The 13,577-nt window shown below is 40.8% G+C and overlaps 2 protein-coding genes across 2 annotated transcripts in view; both read left to right on the forward strand.

Annotated features, from left to right (window-relative positions):
• The window catches only part of bloc1s1 (biogenesis of lysosomal organelles complex-1, subunit 1), a 123,823-nt gene extending 117,793 nt beyond the window's left edge, over window positions 1–6,030 (forward strand). Inside the window, exon 4 of the mRNA XM_059956045.1 lies at window positions 4,631–6,030. Coding sequence (XP_059812028.1) covers window positions 4,631–4,738 — 108 coding nt within the window. The 3' untranslated portion in view covers window positions 4,739–6,030. The remainder of the gene's footprint in view (window positions 1–4,630) is intronic.
• rdh5 (retinol dehydrogenase 5 (11-cis/9-cis)) overlaps window positions 1–13,577 on the forward strand; it is a 78,055-nt gene that overhangs the window by 4,852 nt on the left and 59,626 nt on the right. The window lies entirely within an intron of this gene.

Below are 13,577 nucleotides of genomic sequence, written 5' to 3' on the forward strand. Positions count from 1 at the left end.
GAGATTTTTTTGAAACTATGTTGTGAATTTTTTTTTTAAATCCTTGGTTGGGAAAACTATTGAGTAACTAATTAAGTGCTTTAAAAAAAATAGAAACAGTTTTCTTTTGCTATCACTGATTTATGGTCCTGAATTTTTGCTCTCAGCAGCATCCTGGTTGTTAACCTCCAATTCCTGGAGAGCTGCTACCCTAATTCCAAGGAATTTTCAGGCAGTCTCAAGCTGTACCCCAGCATGGGCCAGTCAGTGCTCCGGGGAGAAAGGCAGAAAATTAGGTGGAGAAAAAACAAAACCTCTTTAAGTTATCATTACTGAATTAATGCAGAGCTCAGCACCATCTGCTGGCTTGTGGAGAGAAATCAATGATACTATGATCCTGGCAAATCAGTTGATTATAGCCATCTTGTGTTACTTTTGAAAAGAATCAGTGTTTTCATGGAGACGTGCTTGTCCAGGATCATGGGAAAACCATTTGTCATTTTGTCTGAGTGTGATGTGTAAGTGATACAATAAGATCTTCATTGTGTTTCACGAACTATTTATTTAGCGATACTTCATGGAATAGGCCCTTCTGGTCCTTTGAGCCACTCTGCCCCAGCAACCTCCAACAAATCTGATTAACCATAACCTGATCACAGGACAATTACAGTGACCAGTTAACCTACCTGGTACAACTTTGATCTGTGGGAAGAAACCGGAGAAAACCCACGCATTCCATGGGGAGGACATCCAGAGACTACTAACAGAATGGTGCTGGAATTGAACTCCGAACTCCGGGACGCCCCGAGTTGAAATAGCATTGCGCTAACTGCTACGCTACCGTGGCGCCCTATTGCATTTCACAGATCTGCGGTTATTCTTAAATCGATTTTTATTCTACTGATAGTTTTTTTTAAGGTCACTTGTGTCACATGGGATTAAAGCCAGGGCACTTTTTCCTTTGCTGAAATAATTTTTCAATCCTTCTATAGGCAGTGATCTACTATCAAGTTTGCCTTTTAAAAAAAAAAGAACTTGGGTGTCAGAAACTTAAACAAATCAGTAACTTTGAAAATGCAATTACTGTTGTTAGTTATGTCAGATTTGTGCATATTAAGATTTGACAGAGTACAGAGATGAATGGCCAGTGAATTTTGTCTTTGGTGTTGATTGTGGTAGAAATAATGACCAGAGCATTGGGATTATTCATGTTAATCTTCCATTAGGCTGTTGGAACCTTTTTAAAGACAAAACAATGTTCACTTTAACATTTTACCTCAAAGAAGGTACCTCAAGTAGTACTTCAATGCTGTTTTGAAATGTCAGCCAGGTCTTTACTAAAGTCTTCGAGTAGAAATCCATTGCTTTCTGTTGTCAAAAGGCCATTTTTAACTAGCAGCAGATGGGTGTATGGTACAGTGCAGAAACAAACCCTGAAGGAGGGTTTCAGCTCAAGTCTCAAGTCACTTTATGACTTGACCTTCATTGACCATCTGTATCTGAAACAGGTTGGAGTTTTGACAGGTAGGTGTACTAGGGCAGAAACAAGGACTGGGATGAATGTGTGAGGATGGTGGAGACCCAGCTGAACAGTTGTCAGAACAAAATTAACTCCAGGCCTTTAGTTGAAGATGATGTTGGGAGTGAGAAGCCTGACGGATAGAATTCTGAATTGGCCAAGGTCAAAGTGTTAACTCTGGGCAAACCTGACACAAGGAATCAAATCTCACAGAAGAGTGGGAGGGTGTCTTGTTTCTGATGGATGACCAGATGTCTAATCCTGTTTACTTCCCATTGTTTGCTGAAGGGGAGATAGGTTTCCAATGACACAACTACAACTGAAAACATTAACAGGCAGTTTAGCCATGAAGGCAACGCAGTAGCTCCTAATCCTGTCAACATATACACAATACCATAAATCTTCTTAAAATTGCACCAATTGGCATAATAACAGCAATAGTAATGTAAAAACCTGCTGACAAGAAACTTATCTTTAACCAGCAGAGTTAATACATCTTGCCTTGAGTTTTGAAGGCCAGATAGAACATTCTGCTGTTATTACATAGTGAACATTCTAATCACAGATTATTTTCTTGGCACAGGTTCATTGATAACCCTATCAAGCTTTTTCCCTCTGATGATCTGTAATTTTGAAAATTCATTTTGCCAACTGATAATTTTTATAGCATAACAGTTGCGTGGAGTAGTCTTGTGACTATCACACAAGTAGCCAAAGGCCTGATACTCAGGGTGATAACATACCCAAGCCAATAAATTTATTGTGTACAAGTTCTGTCAAGCACGCCCCTCCTCAGTATGAATTGAATGCATGAAACCTGCTCATAAAGTTCCTGCTATTGTCAAGTTCATCTGTGGTCTGCTTAAGGTTTTGATTGATTCACTATTGCAACTCAGCTTTAATATTCTGTAGCCATAAATAAAAACCTTGCTAAAATGCAGGCACTTAGCCTTTTTAAAAGATTTCAAATGCTTGTCTCCCACTGACTATTTGGTCAGCTGTAGCACTGACTCTCCTTTCCAGTGTCCCACCTCTGTTAAAACAAGGGGTGGTAAATTGGAAGTAGGTTGTGATTGTGTTTTGGAGGGGTAAAAACTTCACCCTCATTACCCACGCCTCCCTTCCCTTTGTTTGAAGGGATTGTAAAGTTGTGACGGAGGGGGTTGTAGATATAATGCAAGACTTTTGGGATCAAGAGAAGGAGAAAGCATTTTGCAGAATTGAAGGCTCTTTGAAGCTCTTTAAATGAGTAAAGCAGAGAGTAGTTCTCTGCTTCAATCACTTAAAGAATAAATTAATCTGAGGATAGTTTGGATGGTTGAAGGCAAATGGAATAATAGTATGTGGCATTTATTCATACAAACTAGATGCTTAGAAATTCTAGCATACCCTGAAGAGTATGGTAGAACAGCATAAATGCCATGGGACAACGAGTACTTCAATCATCCTCTATACTGCAGGCTAGAGAATGGAAAATTATTAGAATTCATGTTCTTTAATTTAAAAAAGGAACTCTGTTATTCAAATTGTGATCTGCTGCAAAGCATGGAAGTGCAAAAGAATTTGGGTATCCCAGTGCTTGATTGGCAAAGGGTTAGTATTCAGATACAGCGAGCAATCAGAAAAGCTAAGAATGCTCCTGTTTGTGGCTGGGGAAATTAAATACAAAAATAGGGAGGTTATGCTTGAATTACATAGGATATTAACAAGATATTATTTTGTCCTTTATTTAGAATGCTGAAGGCTCAAGATCTACTCTAGCATATAAATTTGGCTGACACTTTCCAGTGCAGGAGTGCTTAAGGTTTTGCAGCATTAGCGGTGCCATCTTAATTGGTAACGTCTCCAAGGCACTTCTATTTATGTGAACATTCTGCTCTCTAACATGTCTGTCAAAGATCCCACGGCTTCATTCTCAATAATTGCAAGGAGGTCTCCCCTGAGGTCCTAGTTCTGGTCAATGTTTACTCTCTTGTTGACATTACTAAAATAAATATTGGCTATTTGTTGAACCTTTGTTAAGTTGGCAACTGCACTTGCAGACTTAAGATAAGTACTTGGTAGGCAAGTACTTTGGGGTATCCTGCCGATGGTGAAATAGTTTTTTAGCATAAGTGTCTAGGGCACTAGATGTCGGGAATGGCAAAGATGTGGCAGGATAATGACCACATTGGTTACTTACTACAGCATCAAAATTCTAATTGACTCTTCAGTCACATGAGACCATGGGCATTGGATATTCTTGCATTGGTAAATGCCCAGATGTGGTTGCAGAAGAACTCTTATATCATGCTGAGGCACTTGTCAGTGTGGTTGGGGCTGGCAAGAAGGGAATGGCTCTTCACTTGTACATCTGTAATGGTGGTGAAGGAAAGGGAAGTGATCAGAAGGGGGAAGGAAGAATTAGGTCAGTGCTTGAGAAGTGGGGAGAGAGAAACAAGGATGGTGACTACACCACCATGTGTGGGTGAGAGAGCAGAGGCTTGGGATGATTGCAGAATTTGAGGAGGGATGCAGATTGGGAAGTTGAAGGAGCCTACTAGGTATTGAAAGTGATTGATGGGATGCATTTAATGGGGTTGGGCTTGTACCTTACTTGCCTGTAGGCCCTTGCAGGTTAGGACTGCAGGGGGCAGACTTTATTGTCCCACAAGCTTGGGTGCACCAGGACAGTATAGACCAAGTTCCTTCACACTCCTCCAGAAAGAGCAACAGGGAATGAGACTATCCCTTAGACACCAATGCAGAAATTGCATAAAGGTCACAAGTTTGTCTGGTGACAGGAGTTGCCCTCTTAAACAATGAGTGATGTGAAACAACCCAGGAATTGTCAGTATAATGTTTCACTTCAGAAGAAATCAATTTTCATTTTGCTGAATACTGTGGGATGGGGGTGGGGGAGGAGGAAACTAACACAATGCAATTGACAAGACCTTCCTTCTGGAGGGAAAGGCTGGCATCTCTAGAGGCTGCGCAAAAACTGCCTACATGAAAATTTACTTAAAACAAGACTGTAAATGGCAGCTGATCAAAATTTCCATTAAGATAAAACTGTATTTGATTCTGCAAGGACAAAGGGTCATAGGTTGTCAAGCAGATATTGATCCTGCTGAAAACCTGTTTTCTCCCCAGGAAATTGGTGATGTGGAGAACTGGGCAAGAAGTATTGAGATGGACATGAGGACTATCGCCACTGCCCTAGAGTATGTCTATAAAGGACAACTACAACCTGCAACGTGATGCTTCGTTTGTTGATCAAGAAATGGGCACTTTCTGAGGAAGAAATGGAATCGCCTTCAGAAAATAAAGCTGCAATTCTAAACACAAGCTTTGTAAAACAAGATTTCCAATAGGAAGAATGCAGTGAGACTGGAATGCCCTTCTTAATTCTAATGAAGATGAGAACTATACATATTCCTCCCACTGTGATGACTGTTAGCTACAATAATCTGAAAATGAATGTGCTTATGCAGGGCTCAGTGCATTTCCCTGAGTGTAATAGTCCAGAAACTAGAATGTTCATATTAAAATCCCTGCAGACCTATTTCTTATTTGACTGCAAAAATGATGGGTGCCTTTTCCAGTTGTTAACTTTGTTTTAAAATAAATTCATCCCTGAGTATGTGGCAGAAATATTCAGTGAAATGCTGCCTTTCTGAAAAGAATATTATTGCAATTTAATTAATTCCCTTTACAAACCCTTATCCTCGGCCAAACATTTTGCAACGTGTGCTGTGTAATACTGTAATTGTTTGCCAAATAAAGGTTATTATTGCTCTTCATTATTACAATCTTATCAATGGAATAATGTCAGTTGCCAGTTAATAGTTGTTTCTCTACCTTTTGATTCCATTGTCATGCTGACACATTCCTTGCCAAACCAGTCAATGTTGATGCTAATTCTTCTTGAAATGCATTGGTGATATATGTCCTCATTCACCAACTTGTCTGTTGCATCAGTTGCTTTTCTTTGCAATGCGCTGTATATTTAGTGGCCACTTTATTAGGTATAGGAGTGGAACCCGGTGTGTGGTCTTCTGCTGCTGTAGCTCTTCTATTACAAGGTTTGACATATTATGCATTTAGAGGTGCTTTTCTGCACACCACTGTTCTAACACGTAGTTATTTGAGTTCCTGTCGCCTTCCTGTCAGCTTGAACCAGTCTGGCCATTCTTTGATCTCTCTCATTAGCAAGGTGTTTTTGCCCACAAAACTGCACTCACTGAATGTGTTTTATTTCTTGCACCATTCTCTGTAAACTCTAGAGACTGCTGGGTGTGACACTCACAGGAGATCAGCAGTTTCTGAGATACTCAGTCCACCCTGTCTGGCACCAACAATCATTCCACAGTCAAAGTCACTTAGATCACATTTCTTCCCCATTCTGATGTTTGGTCTGAATGACAACTGAACCTATTGACTATGTCAGCGTGCTTTTATGTATTGAGTTGCTGCCACATGATTAACTGATTAGATATTTACATTAATGAGCTGGTGTACAAGAGTACCTAATAAAGTGACTACTGAGTGTATTAACTTTAATGTCCAGTCTCTTGTGCTGGTGGCCTTCTGCTTTCTGTTCTTACTGGAGTACACATCAGCTATTTGGTTGTATCCCCTCATTACATTCTGACATTCCACAGAATGTGCCGTCCAACACAATGTAAAAATTTTAATGAGCCAAATTCAATAGAGAGCCATGACTCTGTTCCACCCAGAAGGAGAAGTGTTTACCAGCATCACTGATGCTTTCAAATGAATTATTAAAAAATTACTAGTCTGTGTGCATATTTAATAAAGTAAGATGATGACTAATCCTTCAATTTAAATGACTTAATTTGTTGATTGTTGCATGCCATTTGGATATTGTCCATCAGGGTTAAGTTCAAAGTAGAGTTCAATGTGCATGCATTACTATGAAGCACGTTGAAGCAAAATATCTACCCCATGAACCCTGGTCTGTGTGCAACATGTTTGGGAGTGATCCTGTATTCTCAAATTTCGAAACCTTGTTTAATGTTACTTCCTCCAGGTCATTAACATAAATCATGAACAATTGTGGGTCAAGAACTAATGTCTGCAGTACTCCACTAGTTACATCCTTCCTGTCTGCAAGGGACCTAGATAGTCCAACTCTGCTTTCCATGTGACAGCCATTCTAACACACTTCATCCAATACCTGAACTCTTCTTTAATGCACCAGGGGCACCTTGTCAAAGACCTTTCAGGAAATCTAAATGCACTAAATCTACAGATTTCCCTTTATCGACACTCTGTTACACCCTCAAAGAATTTGAGCAAATTTGTCAAAGTTCAAAGTGAATTTATTATCAAAGTACATATATGTCACCATATACTACCCTGAGATTCATTTTCTTGTGGGCATTCACAGTAAGTACAAAGAAGCAATAGAATCAATGAAAAACTGCACAAGGCAGAGATTGACGAACAACCAATGTGCAAAAGAAAAGCTGCAAATACAAAAATAAAAGAAATATTAATAAGAAATAGCATAGGCAATAAATATAAAGAACATAAGTTGTAGAGTCCTTAAAAGTGAGCCCGTAGGTTGTGGAATCAGTTCAGTGTTGGGGTGAGTGAAATTATCCTGTCTGGTTCAAGAACCTGATGGTTAAGGGGTAATAACTGTTCCTGAACCTGGCGGTGTGGGACTTGAGGTTCCTGTATCTCCTTCCTGATGGTAGCAGCAAGTAGAGAGCATAGCCTGGATGGTGGGGGTCCCTGATGATGGATGCTGCTTTCCTGTGACAGCGCTCCGTGCAGATCTGCTCAGTGGTGGAGAGGGCTTTACTGTGATGGACTGGGCTGTCTCTACTACTTTTTGTAGGTTTTTTCTGCTCAAGGGCATTAGAATATTCATGCCAAGCCGTGATGCAGCCAGTCAGTATACTCTTCACTACACACCTAGTTTGTCAAAGTTTTAGATGACATGCTGTATCTGCGCAAACTTCTGCCATGCCTTTTTTTGTAATGTCCCTTGCATGCTGGGCCCAGGACAGATCCTCTGAAATGATAACGTCAAGGAATTTAAAGTTGCTGATTTTCTCTACCTACTATACCCTAATGAGGACTGGCTCATGGACCTTCCTCCTGTAGTCAATAATCAGCTCTTTGGTCTTGCTGACATTGAGTGAGAGGTATCCAACCAGATTTTCAATCTCCCTCCTATGTGCTGATTCATCACCACCTTTTATTCTGCCCACAACAGTGGTGTCATCAGCAAACTTAAATATGACATTGAAGCTGTACATAGCCACATAGTCATAAGTATAAAGCAAGTAGACCAGGGAGCTAAGCACACAGGCTGGTGAACCTGTCCTGATGGAGATTGTGGAGGAGATGTTCCTAATCTGAACTGACTGGGGTCTCCAAGTGAGGAAATCGAGGATCTGGTTACACAAGTAAGTATTGAAGTTTAGGTCTTGGCACTTATTGATGAGTTTTGAGGGGATGATATTGTTGAAAGCAGAACTACATTCAAGGAATAGCATCTTGATGTATGGATCTTCACTGTCCAGATGTTCCAGGGTTGGGTGATGAGGCAATGAAATGCCAACTGCTGTTGGCCTGTTATGACTAAGCAAATCAGAACAGAACCAAGTCACTTCTCAGACAGGAGTTGATGTGTTTGGTCACAAATCTCTCAAAGCACTTCATCACAGTTGGATGTAAGTGCTACTGGACGATAGTCATTAAGGCAGATTACCACGTTCTTCTTGAGCACTGGTAGAATAGAAGCCTGCTTGAAGCAGTTGAGTACCTCAGACTGCCAAAAGGAGGGGTTAAAGATATCAGTGAACACTCCAGCCAGTTGAATAGCACAGGTCTTCAGTACTTGGCCAGGTACCTCGTTTGGGCTAGATGCTTTCTGTGAATTCACCCTTCTGAAGGATGCTTGCACATCAATCTCAGAGACTGAAATCACGGGGTCATCGAGGGCTGTGGGAGTTCGTGATAGTTTCTCCATATTTTGGAGGTCAAATTGAGTATGAAAGGCATTGAGGTCATCTGGGATTTGAAACCTTGTTTTCACATATGTCGCTTGGTTTCACTTTTTAGGAGGTGCCACAGCCGTCAAGTATCCTTCTGTGATTCAAGTTTGGTCCAGAATTAGCATTTCACATGTGAGAAAGATTTTCAGAGGTCGTACCTAGACCTCTTAGATATTACTTGGTTTCCAGACCTGAATTCCACTGATCTGGCTCTCGGCAGATTTGGATCTCATAGTTCATCCAGGGCTTCTGGTTGAGGAAGACACTGAATGATTTTATGAGGACACACTCATCCATGACTGTCCTTTTAAAGTCTGTGATAACCATGGATCCTTGCTGATCATCCCTGAACATGGCTCAGTCCACTGACTCAAAGCAATCAGTCAGTATTCCTTTGCCTCCCGCAACCACCTCTTCGTTGTCCTTGCCTCTGGAGCCTTGCTCTGTAGCTTGTGCATGTAAGCAGGCAAGGAGATGGACGATCAGATGATCAGATTTCCTGAAAGGTGTTCCAGGGATCAAACAGTAGGCAAGACCACTACATCTGAGCACCACAGAGAGTTTATCCTGAAACACAGACCCCCTTTTTGTCATCCAATGTATTGAGTAGCCCTCGGGCTTGACTGCCACATCCAGTTTGTCCAAGGTGAGCCATGTCTCCGTGAAGCAGAGGATGCAGCAATCCCTCATTTTCCCTGATGCAGTAATGTTGCCCTTAGGTCCTCAATCTTGTTTTCCAGTGACTGTACATTTGCTAACAAAGTACTGGGTAGAGTAAGTTTTACACCCCACTGTTTGTTTATATTCCACTTTCCTAAGTGATTAGTTATTTCCTCTTTATTGTTGACTCTAAGATCTTGCTGATGATAGCTGTTAAACTAATTGGCTTGTAGTTCCCTGGCCTTCTCCAGTTTTGAACAAGATTGTCACATTGCCTCTATACTAACCTCCTGTACTCTCCCAGATTTGTGAGAATTTTCAACCAATGGCTCAACTATATTCAAGTCCACTTTTTCTAAAATTCTAGCATGAAGTTTATGAGGTCCTAGTAACTTGTCTGCCTTTAGCCCCTACTGAGTTCCTTCAATTGAGATTTTTGTGAATTGTAACATAGTTTTTTAAATTCCACCATTTGATATCTTAAGGATATTGTGAAGACAGATGGAAAAATTCTGTTAAACATAATTGCCATAATTTTCTGTCCTTAATTCACTTCCGTTCTCCAAGGGCCCTGTATTTACCTTATTCACAATCTCCCTTGTTATATATCCATAGAAACCTTGACTCTTTTTTCGTACTACATGCAAGTTTTCCCTCAATTTATTTTCTCCCTTCTTATGATCTTAAATACTATTTATTCACTATTTGCGTTTGGACTAATTATAACCCAGCTTGAAAGTTCTTTTTGTCTTCTAGCTGTAAGCATCCATTAAAAGACAATTGTGGGTATCTTCAATGCAGTTCCCTTCTACATAACCTGATAAAATAGCAGTGAATTGAGAAGCTAGAAGGGATACAGTTCACAACTCTTTAATAATAGACGATATTAGTATTAATTAACTATCATTTTTCTGGCTTCTCCTATAACGTAGAATGTCCTGGCAGTCAAGTAGTTGAAGCAAAAGCCTGTAGGTGCCGGTAATCTAAAATTGAAAAAACAGAAAATGTTGAACTTGAATGGCCTGTGTGTCCCAAAACAAATGTTTGTGTTTCAGTATCATTTGTTCATTTAAATTTCAAACAAAGTAGTTTTAAATAGCCCATTTTCCTACAGATGATTTTGGTGTCTCAATTTTGAGAGACACTTGATTGTGTCCCTGAGAGACCAGAATCATTCAGTTCTGTCCACTGTCTATGGGCTACGTAAAATAGTACCTGCTTTCAGGTTTTTAATCAAGAACCAAAAAAAACGCAGCATAAAAGCAGGAACACGCTATAACTAACAGTACCTACTCAATCCCATTTCCCTTTTTATTGCTTTTTTCCCTTTTTTTTCCAAATACTTATCCAGTCTCATTTGAAAAAGTAGTCCTTGGTTCAATACGATAAAGCATTCCATTTCATAGTTACAGAGTCGTACAACACAGGAATAAGCTCTTCAGACCAATGTCTATGCTGACCTTTTGGCCCAGTTCCACTAATCCCATTTGCCCGCATTAGATCCATATCCTTCTATGCCTTTGTAAATATGCAACATATCATCATAACTTTTATATTCTAAGCCCTAACCTGTGAACACAAGCATACCATATGCCTTCTTCACTATCCTACCTATCTGTGTTGCCACTTGCAGAGAACTGTGGATTTGGACACCGAGGTGTCTCTGTTCAGCAACATTCCTTAGTCCCCTACCATTTACTGTATATGTTCTCCCTATTTGACTTCCCTAAATGCAACACTTGCACTTGTTGGAATTAAATTCTATTTGCCAACTCTGCACCCAACTTTACATTTGATATGAGGTGGAGTGGGGTGAGAAGAATTCATAAATATTGAAACACTTAAAACAGAAGTGTGTGTGTGTCTCTCTCTCCCTCTCCCTCTTCCCTCTCTTCCCCCTCTCTCTCTTCTCCCCCTCTCTCTTCTCCCCCCTCTCTCTCTTCTCCCCCCTCTCTCTCTTCTCCCCCCTCTCTCTCTTCTCCCCCTCTCTCTCTTCCTCTCCCCCTCCCTCCTCCTCCATACTCTTTAATGTCTTATGTGTCAGATACGTATAAACCTCCTTATATATATTCAGCAGCTTGGCCTCCACTGCCCTTTGTTATCACGAGTTTCACATTCACCACTTTAATTCTCTATCACAGTCCCACTCTGATGTCTAGGTCTGTGGCTCCTGCACTGTTACAAAAAGACCCAATGCAACCTTGAGGAACAGCATTTCATCTTCTGTCTGGACACATTGCAACCTTCTCAACTCAAACTGAACTCTACAATTTTAGGTAAGCTGCTTTCTGACTGTATCATTCATGTGATATTGACTCAGGTTTGTTGTTACCTCCTCGGAAGTGGAGGACACGTCTAACTTGATTTACCAGGGATGTCTTCATGCTCTGCATTTCACAACTCCCATATTTTTTTCTATATTCTCACTCTCTAACTGCTCCCATTCACTCATTGGTCCAATAACCTTATTTATAACTTAATTTCACAGTCACCCTGGTACCTTATCAGTGACATACCCCACCCTCAATACCCCTATGGCTTATCAAGCTTCTTTTGTCCCCTTTTCAGTTTTGGTAAAGGGTTTTCAACCTGAAATGTTGACTCTTTCTCTTCTCACAGTTGGGGTGAGGCCAACATCTTCACTTCTGCTGTGTTTTAAGTGTTGTTTTTTGTAATCCCTTTGTGCACAGAGCTCCATTCGTCACCAGACTCCCTTTACTCTAGGAAAAAGATTTTACCTTGTATCTTATCACAATGCAGTAACATGGGAAGCTCCCATAAATAGAAAGGGTGAATAACTAACTACTATGTGTAATCTGAGATTAAATACAATTATTATTGCATGTACCAAGGTATAGTGAAGAGCTTGTCTTGCAAACTGTTTAAATAGATCAAATCATTATACAGTATACTGGGGTAGAACAAGGTAAAACAGAAACAGAATAGAGAATGAAGTGTAACAGCTACAGAGAAAGTGCAGTGTAGGTAGACAATAAAGTGCAAGATAATAACTAGGTAGATTGTGAGCTCGAGTCCATCTTATTGTACTAGGAAAGCATTCAATAGTCTTATAACAGCAGGGTAGGAAATGTTTTTGATCCTAGTGGTACATAATTTCAGGCTTTTATATCTTTTGCCTTAAAGGAGAAGGGAAAAGAAAGAATGTGCGGGGTGGGTCGATGTATTACTGAGGCAGTGAGAAGTCCATGGATGAGAGTCTGGTTTCTGTGATGCAATGACAACTCTGCAGTTTCTTGTGGTCATGAGCAGTGCATGGCAAGCTGTGATGCATCCAGATAAGATGCTTTCTGTGGTGCTTTGATCAAAGTTGGTGAAGGCCAAAGGGGGCATCCCAAATTCCTTTAGCGTCTTGAGGAAGTAGAGATGTTGGTGAGCTGTCTTGGCCATAGCATCTACATGATTGGTTCAGGACAGGCTATTGGTGATGTTCACACCCAGGAACTTGAAGCTCTCCCCCGAACCTCAGCACTGCTAATCCAGAAAGGGTTAACTTTTCTGTAAAGATTTCTTGATGGAATTTTTTCATCTATCCAAGCCAGGAGATAGGACTTAATATTTCATGCAACGTAGCAGCACTCCCTCACTATTGGAGAGACGTGAGTAAATTATCAGTTGAAGTCCTGCGGTAGAGTTTGTGCCTGCAACCTTCAATTTAAAGGTAAGATTACTACCAACTGAGCAAACCTGCAGTGCTAAGGCAAGTGTGGGGCAATTTCCTACATGACTGAGACCCTGAATAATTAGTGCTGATGAGGAGATACCTCATTGAAACTTAGCAAATATTGAAAGGCCTGGATAGAGTGGACATGGAGAGGATGCTTCCATTAGTCGGCTAAGATCCAAGGGCACAGCCTCAGAATAAAGCAACATCCCTTTAAAACTTAAATGAGAAGGAATTTCTTCAGCCAGATGGTGGTGAATCTGTGGAATTTGTTTCCACAGAGGGCAGTGGAGGCCAAGTCATTGGAAGGATGTAAAGCAGAGATTGATAGGTTTTTAATTAGTACGGAGAGTTTAAAAAGGAAGGGGACTTGCAACGGTTGTTTTTTGAATTGGGACAAGAAGGCAGCATGAGAGCTAAATTCTGAAGGAAGGCAGTTTTTAAAAAACGACTTCGAGTACAAGAAGGGTGAGACTGCGCAGACATGTGATGTAGACAGGACAGAGCAGAGAGTTTAAAAAGAAGACTACCCTTTACAGCGGGCAGCGGAGTGAGTGGCAGCAGAGTGTAGGGCTTTGGCTGAATGGGCTTAGATGGTAACAGGAAGAGGCGAGAGCAAGGCACCAACTCTATTTTTCCCCTTGGCGAATCGGCCCGGATAGACGGAGGAACAGCAGGGCTCACACAGCTAACGGTACGAGCTAACGGTTTAAAAAGTTTGTGT

This window comes from Hypanus sabinus, chromosome X1 (genome assembly GCF_030144855.1).
Source record: "Hypanus sabinus isolate sHypSab1 chromosome X1, sHypSab1.hap1, whole genome shotgun sequence".
Taxonomy (NCBI): domain Eukaryota; kingdom Metazoa; phylum Chordata; class Chondrichthyes; order Myliobatiformes; family Dasyatidae; genus Hypanus; species Hypanus sabinus.